The 17500-nt window shown below is 39.0% G+C and overlaps 2 protein-coding genes across 3 annotated transcripts; one reads left to right on the top strand and one right to left on the bottom strand.

Moving 5' to 3' along the window:
• The first annotated feature begins 928 nt into the window (after nucleotides 1-928).
• On the top strand, nucleotides 929-4078 carry tmprss4b (transmembrane serine protease 4b). 2 transcript variants are annotated; one of them, XM_060863096.1, is made up of 11 exons: nucleotides 929-1214; nucleotides 1393-1545; nucleotides 1653-1779; nucleotides 2146-2265; nucleotides 2359-2402; nucleotides 2522-2684; nucleotides 2773-2939; nucleotides 3060-3155; nucleotides 3265-3407; nucleotides 3556-3705; nucleotides 3822-4078. In XM_060863096.1, the coding sequence occupies exons 1-11, from the start codon at nucleotides 1088-1090 to the stop codon at nucleotides 3831-3833; spliced, it is 1302 nt and encodes a 433-aa protein (XP_060719079.1). In that variant the 5' UTR covers nucleotides 929-1087; the 3' UTR covers nucleotides 3834-4078. The 2 variants fall into 2 exon arrangements, with proteins under 2 accessions (XP_060719079.1, XP_060719078.1); XM_060863095.1 differs by having other exon boundaries at nucleotides 931-1214; nucleotides 2143-2265.
• A 4111-nt stretch (nucleotides 4079-8189) lies between these two features.
• Nucleotides 8190-15830, bottom strand: scn4bb (sodium channel, voltage-gated, type IV, beta b). The gene is made up of 6 exons (XM_060863192.1): nucleotides 15542-15830; nucleotides 15111-15414; nucleotides 9348-9514; nucleotides 8855-9077; nucleotides 8434-8563; nucleotides 8190-8304 (listed from the first exon to the last, which is right to left on the bottom strand). Exons 2-6 carry the CDS (start codon nucleotides 15181-15183, stop codon nucleotides 8208-8210), a joined length of 690 nt encoding a protein of 229 aa, XP_060719175.1. The 5' UTR covers nucleotides 15184-15414; nucleotides 15542-15830; the 3' UTR covers nucleotides 8190-8207.
• Nucleotides 15831-17500: the final 1670 nt, after the last annotated feature.

Genomic DNA, 17500 nt, shown 5'->3' with positions numbered 1-17500 from the left:
GCCACTGTGCCCCCTGAACAGAATATTAATCAACGTTAATATAATTTGATCCCGACCAATCAGAATGCAGTAATCACAGACTGACAGAAGCTCAGAATGCTACATGGATGACTTTTATTATTTAGATGTAGAGAGTTAGAAGGTGGGAGGAAAGAGAACGTACATGTACACACACACACACACACACACACACACACAGTCACATGGAGCTACAGGAGGCTTTCTGTCTCTGAGGTTAGACCAGTTCTGATATCTCACCTAAAGATCAGATGCTGCCCTCAACGGAAGGCATAGGGGCCGCTGTCTCTCCCTCAGGTAAGCCTCTGTACTGTAGCAGCACAGTAACACTTTCTGTGTACTGTCACTTTTCTCTTACCTTGTGAGGGAAGGAGTCAGAGATGAAGTGAAGTCTTCCTTCCTTACAAAAGACTTATATCATCACTTTTTCTTTTCAACCTCAACAAAGAAACGTTAATCATTTTCAGTGTGACTTTACTGTATGTGTCTTTATCACAAAATAAAGTCATAAAGCGCAGACAAACCCAGACCCAGAACTTAATTGTGCTGCCATCTGCTGGTGTGGTGAGGTGTGTAATTTTGCTGCAAAAACTTGCTCCAATGTCAGAAAGTGTTGTGACACGCGAAAGTCTGTTGTTGGTTCACATAATTAACACACACACACACACACACACACACACACACACACACACACACACACACACACACACACACACACACACACACACACACACACACACACACACACACACACACACACACACACACACACACACACACACACACACACACACACACCTAGGCTCTAATTAACCAGCTTCAGGTCATCAGGACTCATTAAGGACACCTGCAGATATGTGATGTCGTAGGAAAACCCTGCATTCCCATTGGTCAGGTATGTCTTTCAGGAACATATGCTTTGGTGTGCATGTTCTACCTGACACACACCTATACACAGCAAAAAAAAACGTGAGTTACACACACATGCTACATCACACACTACATAGCAGTGTTACAGTTATGCCATTGATTTGGTTGGACATTTTAATGTAACATACACACAGAGGTCATGCCTGTGCATTCAAGGAGGTTATCAAAGTTACAGACTGAGAACAAGAAGAGGATGAGGTTGGCACTGATCATCATCTGCTGCGTGTTGCTGATCTTGGTGATCCTGGCACTAGGAATACACTACAGTAAGAATCTTCACATTTTCTGTTACCCACAGGGGTGACTTGTCCCTAACATGTTTACTTCCTTACTTAAGGCATTGCATTGCAGAAAAGTCTTCAAGTTTGTACGTTCAGAGTCGAAGAGAAAATGTAAGACACCAACGTTTGTCCGTCTTTTTCTCTCTGCTATATTTTCTCTGAGTCGTCAGATACGTAAACACGACGTTTTACTTCTGCGCTCAGTCGCTGGCGTTCGTTCCCATTGAAAACGCCTGTGATGGGAAGATGGACTGTGATGCTGGAGAGGACGAGATCAACTGTGTGTCCAGCCTGAGGATCAACACCATATATCCAGGTGTGTATTTGCACACAAGCATGAAAACATGCAAGTCTGCAGTTATGTGTGTTTCCAGGTGTTGTTGTTTATGTTTATATATAATGTGTGTGTGTGTGTGTGTGTAGTGAGGTTGATGGGCGAGAGTTTGATTTTGCAGGTTTTTGTGAACAACGAAACCTGGAGCACTGTGTGTGCTGACAACTGGAGGACGCAACACACTCGATTAGCCTGCCAGCAACTGGGTTACACACAGTAAGCACACAAACAACCACACACTTAGGTCAGGCTTGTACACGTACACAAAAAAGGCAAGAGGACAACAAACCTCTTCTCCTCTACTGTAAGTGACAGTGAGGTTATTAATGGCTCAGATGTGTCAAGTCCTCACTCTAGGCACAAAATTCATCCATCTACTTCGAGCTGGATGATGGATGAAGCTCAGCTGTGTATCATCATTGTGTAATTTGTATCTTTTCCCAGTTGTGGTGTTTACTGCCTTCTCTGAAAAAACAATAAATCATGACTTCATTTCTGGTGGGAAATCTGACCTTTTGTTGGATTTTAGAACTTTAGGAGCACAAATGTAAAATTGGATCCCATCCTGTTTTGTCGTAGTAGCCCACGGAGTATACAAGTGCCCGTGAAGAGTCTACATCCCGACCTACAGACTGCCTTCAGTGTGGTGAACGACGAGGGCCAAGATGCGAGTGCAAGCATTCAAAGTGCACTCACTATGAGGTAAAACAAATTTTACCTCATGCTTCAAATATCAACGTTCATGGTGTTGATGCCGAATCTTTGTTCTTGTGTTAATGCGGTGTGTTCTTTTAGAGATGAGTGCAACTCCGGCTCGGTCATATCGCTGTCTTGCTCAGGTGTGTGTGTGTGTGTGTAATTAATTTAATTTATGTAATTGGTGATTAGCAACTTGCCTGATCGGTGCTTGTAGGCTTTTTGAGACTGAGAGGGTGTGTGTGTGTGTGTGTGTGTGTAGACTGTGGTGAGGTGGTTGGTGAAGACCGGATCGTTGGTGGTACAGACACGACCATAGAATCGTGGCCATGGCAGGTCAGTTTGCACTGGGACACACAGCATGTGTGTGGAGGATCGCTGATCTCGACACAATGGCTAATCAGTGCTGCCCACTGCTTCACTGGGTATGTATCATATTTACACACACACACACACATTGTTGTACATGTAATCTACGATGACTCTATTTTTTTTCTCTCTAATATTTTTCAGAAGAACCAAAGAACTGAGCCAGTGGAGTGTGGTTTTAGGCCAAACCTATATAACCTCATCTGGGGCTGTGTCAGTGGAGAGCATCCTGCTAAACCAAGCCTACAACTCTGTGACCCATGATTATGACATCGCCATGGTCCGACTCGCCTCCGATGTTCTTCCTGGAGGTGTAGCTTCCATCACTTTTTTATCTATCTGTTTGTAGTAGCATTGCTGGACTTCATTACTAGCCCGTTGTTTTGTCTTTTGGCACCGATTTGAAAACAACTTTCCATTTCTTCCTGCAGCCTCAATCCATCCAGTCTGCCTTCCCCCCTACCAGCTGTCAATCATGGAGGGGGACGACCTTTTTGTGACAGGATGGGGCGTACAACATGAAAACGGTAAGTGAGGCGTATGGTAAGTGGGCGGGGCATACCACAAGGAAGGGAGGTAAGTCGTTAATATGATGATGGAAAAATGATAACGTCCTCCCACACTGTACACTCTCAGGCCAGCTGTCAGATGTTCTACAGAAAGCCACGGTTCCTTTGATTGACACGTCTGTATGTTCCAATGCATCCATCTACGGCTCTGCCTTCACTCCCAGGATGCTGTGCGCTGGCTTTCTGAAAGGAGGAGTAGATTCCTGTCAGGTGATCATTTCTTCATTCTCCTGTACCACTGGTCAAAAGATCATCTTTTACTGAATAGTCTTTAAATGTGTTTATGGTAACCGATCATTCAAAGGAACTTGTATAGAGTGGATGCTTTACACTAATGGTTTAATGGCTCTCTGTGCAGGGGGATAGTGGGGGTCCGCTGGTTTTCCTGTCATCCCGGTGGCACTTGGTGGGCGTAGTGAGCTGGGGAAGCGGCTGTGCCCGTAAAGGTCTGCCTGGAGTTTACACTGACGTCAGACAGCTACTGAACTGGATTTACAGCACCATGGAGGTGTGTGTGTGTGTGTGTGTGTGGAAATGAGATTTATTTAGTTTATTACATGAACTCGGTCTTGTCGTGTCTCAAATTATGTGCTATGGCACACTTTTCGTTTTCCTTTTTTACAGCAATACCCTTAAGAACTTGATGCACTGGAAAAATGCATCTAATGGTCCAGGAAGATGGGACACACGATGTTTAACTGGATATCTGGGTAACGGTTAGCATAATAGAAATGTGCTCATGCTTATTGGTGTATTGTGGTGGATATAAATTTTAAAATAAATATTAGGCCTTTGGGGTGTTTTTTTTTAATTTATTTTAGTGTTTGGATCAGTGTTGTGTTAAAAATATATAGAGCTCATAATTGTACCATGCATTTTCTTTTATCACAGTCACACTGGAAACTTATAAATAAATATTTCAATAAAGAGATTTAAGAATTAAATTGACATTTTATTTTTTCACTCTCACTCACTCATTTTCTATGGGAGCCTGTGCCTATCTCAGGTGTCTTCGGGCATCAAGGCAGGATACACCCTGGACGGAGTGCCAACCCATCGCAGGGCACACACACACTCTCTCATTCACTCACACAATCACACACTACGGACAATTTTCCAGAGATGCCAATCAACCTACCATGCATGTCTTTGGACCGGGGGAGGAAACCAGAGTACCCGGAGGAAACCCCTGAGGCATGGGGAGAACATGTAAACTCCACACACACAAGGTGGAGGTGGGAATCGAACCCCCAACCCTGGAGGTGTGAGGCGAACGTGCTAACCACTAAGCCACCGTGTCCCCAGGAATGTATCATTCGCAGAAAAAAACCCCAACAAGCTGTAAATTTCCCTTTAAACCCCAATAACCAGACATTCAGAGGATTTACAGCAGTGATCATTTAATGCAGCAGTTAGTGACACATCATCCAGCAACTCAGACATTTTAAACAACAAATCAGCGATTGTAAGTAAAGATAAAAAATAACAATAATATATATTTATATAGCGGAAATTAGCTTCAAGGTTTTATGTCTTTACGTCTCTTTTTCCATTCATGTAATGATTGCAGTTGAAAGTAAAAGCTCAAGATCAAACTTGGAAGAGGTTTTTATTTTCATGTTTACTGATGTTCACACTTTTTTCCCGATCTGTCATTGAGTCTAACTTCCTTTCATTTGGTTCGTAGCTACAGTGCGGTTTATTGCTTATTGCTGAATTATCACAGTAATATATTTGTCTGTTTATTACACTGCAATATAATATAGCAAATACAAGATTTTTAAACTAATTTCTAGGCATTTAAGATTTCTAAGTGTTAAATTTCCTTGTTCGGTTGTCAGATTTTTTTGCATTTTGATTTAGAAAACAATCTGAAAATTTGAATCTTAAAATGAATAAATTATGCCAGAAAATAGGATTAATAATCTTGTATTTGGATAATCTTATAAGAAGAAATTGTTTGTCTTGTGTGTGTGTGTGTTTTTTTTTTTTCTTTAATTTTTTTTAATAGATGTTCATTCTTTACCACAAAGTCGTACAGAAACCGGTCTAAGTTAAGACTTAAATTCCATATAATCACTCATGTAAGGCAATGTGAATGAGGTTATAATGCGGTCAGTGCTCAAAACTTTATAGATCTAGATAACAGGTAAAATTTTGCTGGAATACATCAAATTAAACCGTAATAGAATCTTTGATCTTATTGTAACCGTGTCACAAATATAAGTATAAGCTACGAAGCCACATTAACCTTGGTTTCAAACCAGCATTTATATCTTTACACAATTTACAATGACAAACTTTTACATTGTCATATGAAAAGTCTTAGCATTTCCATTTCATCTACCGTTTCCTTGAGAAGAATCCAGAAACCTCGATCTTGTTGAGGAGGCAAAAGTAAAACCCACTCAGTTCTGTTCCTTTACAATGACTTTAGGTTTCCGTTTGCGACACAGTGTTTGAGTTTAAAATCCCAGTACTGACAACGTCTAATGGAAGTCACCAGGATCAAAAAGGACTGAGCAATGAGTCAACAAGCGGAGCTGAGAACACGTTAATACTTCCTTTTAAACTACATTCTTTCAATTCTTTATAATGCTTTCTGCTTGGAATTTACTAGTATTTCAGACACTGGATCGTTTCTTTCTCTTCCACTTTGCATTAGCGAGGTTTTAACAATATAATCGGGAATCTAGGGAATAATCAACTCAAAAACAGACAGGCTAATTAGCAAATGTTAGCAATACAAATTAGTTCAGAAGTAAGAAGTTAAGTCTTGTGGCAAAACTCAGAAGGCCAGACTAAGAAAACATTGTCCATCTGATTGTTAATAAGATTTATATAGCAGCTGTAATTTTCTGTCCATGTCTATGAATGAGCTAGCATTAGCATGTAGATAAGTTTTAATAGTAAACATTACCACACATTCTGCTAAACATTAGCACTACTGAAGTGAATACTGAACTTTTTTTATAATCTGAAATATAAAGAATATTTTTTTTTTTAATAAAATAAAGGTCATATTTGAAGGTCATATTGCAGAAGACTAAAATGATTGCAGCTTTACAGTGAAATAAAAAGAAATGTGTTCAGTCAGATTTGAGAAAAGAATAATTAAAAGAATAAACGTAATTTAAACACGTTTCTAATGATTAGTTTGAATAATGTTGAGTGCGCGTGATCAGTTCGTGTAGTATTAATGCAAACCGGTTAGACAGTTAATTCTCACGAGACTAGCGCAGCGGAAATGCGTCTCCTCCAAAACACCACCATCGCAGGTTTGAGTATCACGTCAGGGTTTGGTTTTAATCAGGGATTTAAAATTCACATCATGTGTCCGAGAGCTCACCGCGTTAAAAAGTTCATTTATTTGAATGTAGGATCGTCCAACAAGCATGTAAAATTAGTTCTAAATAGATAATGATGATAAAAATCACTAAAGTATCATCATTGCAGCCAAATCATTCCATGAACATCAGTCAAAAATACAAAACGCTTTTACATGTATACATGTTACAGCACGGTATTTGTTAGTTAATAAGCCTGTGCTGATTTCATGCTGATTACCGTTTGCTTAATGTCAGAATATAGCATTCATATGTTGCTGAGAAATCGTTTTTTAATTAGTCATAAGCTTACATTAATATTACAATGTGTTTAATACGATAAGGTGTTCTAGTATAAAAAAAATACTACACATATTCCTCTACTCTTATAGTAAACGTCTGTATATAACGTGTTCCTCTACTGTTACACAAACAAGTGGTGGCGCTTAACATGCTAGAAAAAGCATCGCTTAATAGAGTGAAGCAGCATCTTCGGTGTTTTTTATTTGCACTTCTGTTTTCTTCTAGAAGGAAAAAAAAAAAACTAGGGATTTTCAAGTATTCATTCATCAGCTAGCAGCAGCTACAAGTTTCTACATTTTTATGTGTGTATTCTGTTTTGCTTGCATTACTTTGCGTGTCTGTGTGTGTGTGTGTGTTGCATTAGCATAGTCCTACCCACCCATAGGGGGCGACATAAGCAGCTACAGGCACCTGGTTTAATCTTAAGCAAAAATTACCTAAAAATATATAGAAATTTCAATGATGGAATAAATACTTTTTCCCCTTTTTTGTTTGTTTGTTTTTGAGGACTCAAAATTGCTTCATGCAGTCCCAAGTGCTGGAATCCAGCTGATTTAACTGTACATTGCATTGAAATATATAGATATTGAGAGGAAAGTGTGCAATATATGCAGAACCCGATACGCCCGTTCTGTTCGTTATCATTTGCGCATTTCACACATACAAATAATCAAATGCTGAATGTAGAAATGCATCAAACTGTACTGTGGTTTTTTTGTGTGTTATTTTTGTTGACCAGGCAGGAAGGGGGTTGGCATGTTGTATATATGTATATATACAGATGCATCTCAATAAATTAGAATGTCATGGAAAAGTTCATTTATTTCAGTAATTCAACTCAAATAGTGAAACTCATGTATTATATAAATCAGTACACACAGATTGAAGTAGTTTAGTAGATTGTGGTGATTTTTTCCTCACATTTAACAAATGTGGATCTGTTATGTGGATCCACGTGGATCTGTTATTTATACAAGTTATTAACCAAATTAAAGTCTTGAAAATAGCTTGAGCGCAAATCTCATAACCCCAAACTCCACACACACAAGGCGGAGGCGGGAATCGAACCCCCAACCCTGGAGGTGTGAGGCAAACGTGCTAACCACTAAGCCACCGTGCCCCCTAGAAGGACAACAATTCACTAAAAATGTTTTTTTATTGGTCTTATGAAGTATTAAAATGTTTTGAGATAAATGTGAGCCAAAATCATTACAATTAAAAGAACTGAAGACTTAAACTACTTCAGTCTATGTGTACTGAATTTATATAATACACAAGTTTCACTATTTGAGTTGAATTACTGAAATAAATTAACTTCATTTCACCACAATGCACCTGTATATATATATATATACATATATAATGGGTGTGTGTGTCGCTCTCAGACTTTCTTTGGTGTAGGTTTGGGTGTCACTTTGGAGCCAGACAGACCGTTTTCTGTATTATCGATCCCTGAGGAGGTGACGAGGCACTCCTTACTGCAGACCAGAGAAAGAGAGAGAGAGTTTAGGTGTTATAGACACATTTAGACATCAGGTATGTCAGAGATTATAGACGACACGTATGGAAAATGGAAATTTTCATTCGTTTTTTAAGCCGGTGCTTACTTTTTCTCCTCAAGTTTGGCAAGGACGAAGAGCGTTAAGTTCTTAATCAGCATGAAGATCACTAGCAGAGCTATGCAGCCTCCGACACATGACATAATGATCTTGGTCAGAGTGTTATCTACAACTCGTACTGAGAGAGGAAGAGCAAGTTGATGGTCAATTCTCTGACACTGTCTACCGTCTCCGGCTGCACGACTTTTTATTTATTAAAAAAACTATTTCGAAACTTTATCTTAATCCTTTCAGAGTTACATTTCATGGAAACATTACATACAGTAGCATGAAAAAAGAAATATTTTGTAAGCTAACTTTCGCAGAAGAAAAAGAGACCACATGAAGAGGCTGTATTGTGGAACACATTTAAGCCGAGACATATTGAGAAACTGAAGCAGCAATCAGCAAGTGTGAAAACTTCACTCACATTCATCCACCACGCTGAGTGTGAAGATGGCACTGTGGTTCTTGTCCATCTCTTTGGGGTTCTTTCCAAAGCATGTGTACTGGCCAGCATCCTCAAAGGTCACATTCAGGATCATTATGGACACATTGTTTGTCTTAGCGGAGCCCATATATTCCACACGATCGCGGCAAATGTGCATGTTCACCGGCTCTGCGTGATCTTTTGGGATCACTGAGTCCAACACCTGATTGGATAACAAAGTTATGTGACTGGATGAATTAAATAATCAATTCTTTTACAAGTTTGATAAACCTTTAACCATAAACCTGAGCCTGTACCATTCCACCCAGCTTACCTTTGTATGTCAGAAAATTTTGTCAGGTGACTTAATAACCAGATTCCAGTATCCTGTAACTATATCTGTATATGTATCTGTGTCTAACTCCAGTCGTCTATTCGGCTAGATTTAGCTTGCTCTGTCTCCTCTCTTCTAGAAGGCTCTAAAAGGCCTCACCTTCACCATGGTGCCATTATCATTGAACTCCCATTTGAAGTATAGCTTCCTAATGCCGATACAACTGGCATAGACGCAGGGCAGCAGGACGTCACTCCCATTCACCGCCTCCAGAAAGGGGACCTTCCCAACGTTCATCTCTAGTGCCTCCAGCTTCCCGTACACACCTTATAGAGAGGAAAAGTGAGAGTGAATGAGGTACAATGTCCCTCAAAACCTGTACAAGATCATCAACTTTGCAATTATTTATAAGATCAATACTTTTACTGCTTTTGTAATGGTTGGTAAAGCTTTGTATTGCTTTTTTGTTTCCCATTTATGCTGATAAATCACCGGTTAATGGGATATAAAAGATTTGCGTGCGACCTATGATTAATCCTAAACGCGTTTAATGGTCTTCTAATAGAATCTAAAGTGTCTCCAATGACAATTATGTAGTAATAATTGATGGTTTAACAGTGAACGAATCTAATGGACTGTAATAGTCACCGTATTGATCCGGCACTTCTTTGAGAAAACAAGAAAATGTTGATTTATTTCTATTTGCGATAACATGAACAATACTTCAGTTGAGTAGGTGGGAGTAAGTCAGGTCTCAAGTCATGAATGCCAAGCCAAAGTCAAGGCGAGTCTTTTTTTAATATTTGTCAAACAAGTCTCAAGTCTCAAATTTGCGACTTAAGTCTGACTCGAGTCAATTCGAGTCCCCCATCTCTGAGTCATTAAACTTAAGTCCGAGTCAAGTCTTGAATGTCAAGTCAAAGTCAAGTCGAGTCTTTTTTTAATATTTGTCAAACAAGTCACAAGTCATGGGGGGGCACGGTGGCTTAGTGGTTAGCACGTTCGCCTCACACCTCCAGGGTTGGGGATTCGATTACCGCCTCCACCTTGTGTGTGTGGAGTTTGCATGTTCTCCCCGTGCCTCGGGGGTTTCCTCCGGGTACTTCGGTTTCCTCCCCCGGTCCAAAGATATGCATGGTAGGTTGATTGGCATCTCTGGAACAATTGTCCGTAGTGTGTGATTGCGTGAGTGAATGAGAGTGTGTGTGTGTGCCCTGTGATGGGTTGGCACTCCGTCCAGCGTGTATCCTGCCTTGATGCCCGATGATGCCTGAGATAGGCACAGGCTCCCCGTGACCCGAGGTAGTTCGGATAAGCGGTAGAAAATGAGTGAGAGAGAGTGAGAGAAGTCACAAGTCTCAAATTTGAGACTTAAGTCTGACTCAAGTCAAGTCAAGTCCCCCATCTCTGAGTCATTAAACTTAAGTCCGAGTCAAGTCTCAAGTCACGAATGTCAAGTCGAGTCTTTTTTAATATTTGTCAAACAAGTCTCAAATTTGCGACTTAAGTCTGACTCGAGTCAAGTCAACTCCCCCATCTCTGAGTCATTAAACTCAAGTCCGAGTCAAGTCATGAATGTCAAGTCAAAGTCAAGTCGAGTCTTTTTTTAATATTTGTCAAGCAAGTCTTAAATTTGCGACTTAAGTCTGACTCGAGTCGTCATATGACTCGAGTCCCCCATCTCTGGTATTTGGTAACAATTAAAACCAAAATGAGGCCCAATAGAAAGTGAAACAATATTCCAGTTTTATTTTTTTTACCAAGATGAAAATCTTAACAATTCTCTTACCTAATATGATGCCTTGCATAAGTCTATTCAAAATATCTACGGCTTATGTGGCTTCTCCGACTAGGACATGATCCGATATCAACTATCAGTTGATAGTCAGGAAACTTGAGTCAATGCTCATTTCGACCATAAGATTAAACCATTTGTTATGTTATTTCTAGCTAGAGATCATTTTTAGAAATTAACATAGACTTTCCAGGCTGGTAACGCTGTGAGGCGTAGAACCTCGTTCATAATTCATTTTGTAACCCTGACTCCTGGCTGGCTCAACAATAATTAAATGTATGTAAAAATCTACTTCTGTGAATGAGCAGACTGATGAGCAGTGCTATGGAAGGGGTTGTGCATTTATCTAGCGAAGATAACTAAACCATATTTGAAGCTGTTTCCTGCACTCAGTGCTTTCCGAGAACAATCAGGATCTTCAAGCAATCACGTTCGCCAACCTCCAGGTCATTCAGTCAGGAAAAAGAGCTCAGAGCACATTAGATTTTTATCGGTTTCCTCTAGAATTTCATGTGTTTTCCTTTTTTAAGTGTTAAACCCCTTATTTAATCGCCTGATTTCTCACTTCTCTTGTTCTTTTCACCTATTAAAGTGTTACGGAAAGGTTTTCTTTTTTTTCCTCTGCTTATCTAGGAATTAAAGCTTAATACAGTTCTAAAAGGTAAGAAATGCGAATCAGGACCAGCCATTATTTAAGTTTTAGCCATGTTTTGATATGTACTATTTATTTTTTAAGGTTATCAGCCAGTTTGATTGGTCCAAACCTGAACATCGCAACATTATACACATTTTAGTTTGCTTTCTGTTTTTTTTTTATCAACACACAGTACCGTTGTTTATATATAAATCGTGTTATTACCAGGTCTTATATTCCAATTTTTAGCTGTCATATATATCGAAAATGCTTCTAATGAATGTCAACTTGGTGACGATATTAGTAAAAATCTCCAGTGTTTATCCAGTAAAATTTTATTGTACAAATTTATATTAATTTGACTAATATTTGAGGGGATAAGTGGCGCTTATTTTCCCTGAGTGCAAAACCTATCATTTAATCAGATCCAGTGCTTCATTTACTGGACCTTGCAGTGTTTACTCTTTACTGTATTATGTAAATGCAATGAAATGTGTTTTCTCTCTCTCTCTCTCGCTTGATCCTTTCTCTTCTCTCCTTCCTTCTCTGTTGCAGCAATGATGCTGCAAAATCTCATTCACAAAAACAGCCTCTCTCTCCCCCTCTCTCTTCTCTCTCTTCTCTCTCACTCTCGCTGCAGTGATGGCAAGAATCAACTCCTTCACTGAACCCGCTGTCTGTCCGGACATCAATTAATTCTTGCTCTCAGCCGCAACGCACTAAGAAGTTCAGAAAAATACTGCTGATGCCATGCAAATTTACTTAGTAATATACTTTCTTATCTAGGGTGAGAGACAGACACTGGTCACAGTTCAGCCCATGTTGGGAAAAACACACAGTATAACATCATGGTAGAATATTGATCAGTTATAAACCACTAAAGAACATTTTATCTTTTATTACATAGCCTAAATGTTTGTTATTTCCATCTCCTGAGAGATGTCCTTATTTCTTGTATATTTGGGACAGTGAAAAATTCCAGAGACAGAAATGTTCTGGATCTGGAGACGGTGTAACCGAATACAAAGGGCCAGAAACATCCGTAGATATTGCGGTGTGTATTTTTAGCATATTGCGGTAGGTTAGTTTTTAGAAGTGACTAACAGGATAACACAACAAACCACAAATACAGTAGCTACACAGGAACTGAATCTTTTCCATTTAATTCTCATTAATTTTTAAAGCTAAAGCTAAAAAAAAAAACTTGTAAATTGACAAGTAGTGAGGCTTTAAGCTTTTAAGTCTACAAACTAGCAAGCTCAGCTACTGTACGTGCTGACTCCACTGTAACAACAACAATAAATAATCAAACACCAGTTATAACAACGTGGTGGTCTAGAAAAACACATCACATGATGCTGAAGGTAAATTGTAGCAAATTTTTACGTATAGCAAAAATATATCGCATTTATACAGTATACCGTATAGTAGATAAGCTAGCTAGTTCCAAAAGCTTCCATAAGCTAGCTAGTTTGTTGGATTCAAATCATCAAAACAAGTGATACAGAAAAGTGCAACGACTTGCAGAGATTTGTTACATAAACGAGAAAATAAATAATAATAACAACAAAAATAACAACCGGCGCTCGGTTTAGTTTAATTTTGCATATTATTTATTCGCTGTTTGATTGAAAAGCAGCAGCCCCGCATCGTTCACACCAAACCCTTTCAACCAATGATATGTTAAGTTGTTTGGTCACTACACCAGACAAATCTGTGCACATACAGTAATTACCTTCATCATCACTGTCTCCATAAAACACCATGTAACTGTTTAAATTTATATCAATACTCAATACACTCTACAACCAAAGGTTTGTACACCCTCATAGACTTGCTGAACATCACATCCCATTTTTTTGGAAGCTGCTTTTGTAGAGTAATGAGGACACTGTATTTTATACTTGTTTACCTAACAACGTCCTTAGAAGTTTTCAGGACGTTCTGAGGACAGCAATTTCGTTAGCTAAGAGTCAGAGATCGATATCGACAAAGGATGAATTTCCCTTGTTGATCGTGAGACTGGTGTCTATTTTTATCATCATTCCAATTCTGCTGAGGTAGCACCATTTTGTTTTCCTTTACTTCTACTGACCCCAGATCAGATTGTATGTACTAAAGGCATATCCTTATGAGTGTTTTCCTATAGAATTCTGATTTCATGCTTGTTTTGGTAGAAACTTTACATAGAGCCAGATTCTGATGCTTGGTGTTTGAAGTCGTGAGTCATATAATGCTTTCTTTTGAAGTTCAGGCTTATAAATCCAAAATGACTAATCAGAAAATTAAAGAATAAATAGAGAAGTTTACCAGAGAAATTTAACCTTCAGTGAATTGGCTTTTCCACTTTAAAACGTAGTCTCTTATTTCACCATAGCCCTGAAACTCTAAAACTATGACACTTGGTCATAAGGGAAATGAAGCCAGACACTACCACCCCACCCTCACCCCAAACACACACCTGATAATGACGTAAAAGAAAGAAAATGCACGTGTTTACACAGCTGCTGTGTGACCATGTGGAATAATGCATGACCAGCAAAAAAAAACCAAAAAAAAAACCAGAAATTGTTTCATTTAAGCCAGTGATTCTGTAGAAGACAGAGACGTGTCAGAGAGTTCAGATCCACTGTGCGGTTCAGTGCTTTATTTGCTGTAACATCATGAGCTGACCCTGGGAGCTGAAGCAGGAAGGTTATTCTAAGCTCCCAATAGGTTATATCTGGATACATTCTGTTGTATGGTTCCAGGAAGAACCTTCAAAAAGTCTTTGAGAAGATATTCACTGCAAATAGAAGTTCTATCTTGACCTCTAAGGACTTTTCAGAAACAAACTAAGAACCTCAAATTTATAAACAAATTTGAATGAGCACAAAAAAATCGCATTCTGATTCGACAGTAAACGTATGAATACCCAAAGGGCTTAACTGGGGAAAAAATCATGGTTCATGGTTTCTTTAATAAGGACATATTAAGTAAAGCTAAATTATTTTAATTAACAATAGAATAGACATCAGTCTGAGTGGCATTGATTACTGACCTACTATTTAGTATGGATTATACATACTGTAGTATGGAATTCATACTATGTTTATGTACTATTTAGTACTGTAGTATAAATTAAATTGCATGCTTTACTGACACACTACTGTACTTCATGCAGTGGTATGGAAGCATGCTACAGTATATTTGAGGTGTAATTTAATACAGCAGTATAGGAGCCATTATATTTTAAAAATACATATCCTGTATACTGATATACTGTTGAGAAAATTTTCAGTGGCAGCCTGTTTGTTAAGGTACAGTACTGGATTATATTTAGTGTAGTAGTGTGGATGACACTTATTTGTCCTTGAACCCGTTCTGAAAGAAAAGCAGCGGGTTTAAAGGTTCCACAAACTAAATAACGTGTTTCTTAATCTAACTTTATTACACCTCTGTTTTTTTTTTTATTATTCTCGTCCATGCAGAGAAAAGAAAACAGCACTCTTACTGAAAATGACCATTAGTAGAAGGCTGACAGAGCTTTTTTCTGGCAGGAACCTTCTGGCTTTCAGGATCTCCATCTCTCAGTCATTTACGACGTCTCTCCGCCGTTCTGCACTCCTAAGTATTCTGTCCGTCTCTTGATGTTTTGGTGGTTTGGTCCAAACCTGGATCACACCGTGATAAATGTTTCATAAAACTCTGGGTGCTTCCTTCAGAGTTTGGTTTACCTTCAACTGAGTCCTAGCAGGAGCTCCAGGTTATGAGGAAAGATTCCGGGTTGTGTTTGTGCTCATATATGTGTGTGTAGGCTTCAAGTGCCAGAAGGATACAAAAAGAGAAAGAGATTAAGAATAGTAAACTATGAACAACAGTATAAATGTACAATGTGAAAATCAAGTGTGTGTGTCTGTGTGTGTGTCTGTGTGTGTGTTATACCTCTTCCGATGCTCAGCTAACTCTCTGTGTCCTATAGCGAGAATTCCAGAGGACAACGCTAAGCCAAAGCACCTTCAGGATTATACACCGCAGCTCTTCTGCTCCTGATGTTCTAACACACGTGCAGGCACTCACCATCAGTCATCGAACATACACACACACTCACACTCACACACACACACACACACTCCATCCCGGGACAGAGAAACAGCAGAGCAGCAGTGCGCTTTCTTTTACTGCAATATAAACACAAGAGCCTCCTTCTCACTGCTGAAGAAAATCTGGCTCTAACTCAACTTTTCTCTCCTCTCCTCTCCTTTGCCTGACACACACACACACTCTCTCTCTCTCTCTCTCTCTCTCTCTCCTCATCATTCCTCCCTCGTCTTTTTTTTTTAAGTTGTACTTCATTCTGTTCCATTCGCCCTGTTCTTTCTGCAGTGCAGCTTCTTTTAGCTGCAGTGCTGATTTCAGATCAGTTGTTTTTGACAATGTCAAAAGAACCGAAATCTGATCATAATCTCATCTTATGAATGAAGAGTCAGTTTTTACACAGGCACTGAGAAGGACAGCACACACCATGCGCATCGTTTGAATGCCATCATGCTACAGAGGTGGTACAGTCTGATACTGGTGCACTAGAGAATATACATGCTATATAGTAGTGTAGTACGCAGGCTTATTATTTACGGCTTTTAACGGCAGCATCTTTAATCCAGTATATAGTAATGAATATTTTATTAAGCAGGATGTTGAAATGCTACTATGACTCTGTAAGGTATCGTAATACAAATGCTAAACTACTGGTCGGTTAAATACTATTTTGACCTTGTATGTGAGTAGGAGTAGGGAACTATTGTAATATACCGTTTTGTAAGCTACTATCAGGTCCATACTAATTTAGCATATGATTCAGTGTGGTAGCACATTGTCGTCATTCTATTTCAATATACACTTTAGTACAACAGGATGGGCAATATGCTATACTGGTATTCTATGTGGTACAGTATGGGAGTATGGCTCCCATGGTATTTTAACATACTCATTAATATAGACGTATGGGTAGTTCATATCCTTTAGTATGATAGTAAGGTTGAACATACTCTTTACTACAGTAGTATGGGTAGTAAACTATATATTTTGCTACAGAATTTCCAGAAACATGGCTTTTGGTGCAAAATACTTTAGGATGCTTCTAGTGAGTGAGTGAGTGTGTTAATGTTAGCAGTGACTTTGAACATGTCTGACAGATTGAGTTGAGTTTCTACATAATGACTGTAACCTCGCAGTGGTGTCAGGTTCGGCTACCTCAGGACCTTCCTACAGGAGTGTTCCCTGTGCAAGTGTGTGTGTGTGTGTGTGTGTGTGTGTAGGTCAAACACTGGCAGAACTGCACATATGATTTATGCGTTTTCAGTTCTTCCCAGGTAAACAGTACCACAGGATTCTTAGCTGACACTGTTATTGTGTATGTACTGCTCACATGACCCTCGCGCTAGAAGCACAGCATGGACGCTTTATCCGCCATGCGATTAATCATTTCGGTAGGATAAGGAGGCGTGTCTTTGTGTTTATTTATAGCAGTGTGGGCAGGAAGTAGGTTGAAGAAATCATTATCATTCATATATGCGCATGTATTTTCATAGACATATATTTTAGAGCCCTAGAGGGTTAGCGAAGCCACCGGTAAAACTCAGAAATCCTCAGTGCAACTATCTTAACTGAAGAACTTAATAAATGAGTCTTGTTTTTTTTTTAAGCTAAGGTAGCTAGTTCATATTTGGCTAGTCAACTTTTTACTTAGCAATGTTTATCTGAGGTTATCTTTGACTATCAGTGCCAGAAAATATAGCTATGTTTAATACTATAAACAAAAATATGTACTGTACATGTGATTTTTACAGATTCTTTTAAAAGCCAGCTAGCTAATAGAAGGTAATCTGACAGGATTTTTGATAT

The sequence above is a fragment of the Tachysurus vachellii genome, chromosome 26, assembly GCF_030014155.1.
Source record: "Tachysurus vachellii isolate PV-2020 chromosome 26, HZAU_Pvac_v1, whole genome shotgun sequence".
Taxonomy (NCBI): domain Eukaryota; kingdom Metazoa; phylum Chordata; class Actinopteri; order Siluriformes; family Bagridae; genus Tachysurus; species Tachysurus vachellii.
This window is presented reverse-complemented; position numbering and strand designations above follow the sequence as displayed.

Coding starts and splice junctions, on each gene's coding strand:
- tmprss4b (XM_060863095.1), top strand. CDS start 1,088: ATGCCTGTGCATTCAAGGAGGTTATCAAAGTTACAGACTGAGAACAAG. Junction 1,215..1,392: donor GGCACTAGGAATACACTACA/GTAAGAATCTTC, acceptor ATTTTCTCTGAG/TCGTCAGATACGTAAACACG. Junction 2,403..2,521: donor CATATCGCTGTCTTGCTCAG/GTGTGTGTGTGT, acceptor GTGTGTGTGTAG/ACTGTGGTGAGGTGGTTGGT.
- scn4bb (XM_060863192.1), bottom strand. CDS start 15,183: ATGGAGATCCTGAAAGCCAGAAGGTTCCTGCCAGAAAAAAGCTCTGTC. Junction 8,564..8,854: donor ACTCAGCGTGGTGGATGAAT/GTGAGTGAAGTT, acceptor TTCCTCTCTCAG/TACGAGTTGTAGATAACACT. Junction 8,305..8,433: donor GCCAAACTTGAGGAGAAAAA/GTAAGCACCGGC, acceptor TCTGGTCTGCAG/TAAGGAGTGCCTCGTCACCT.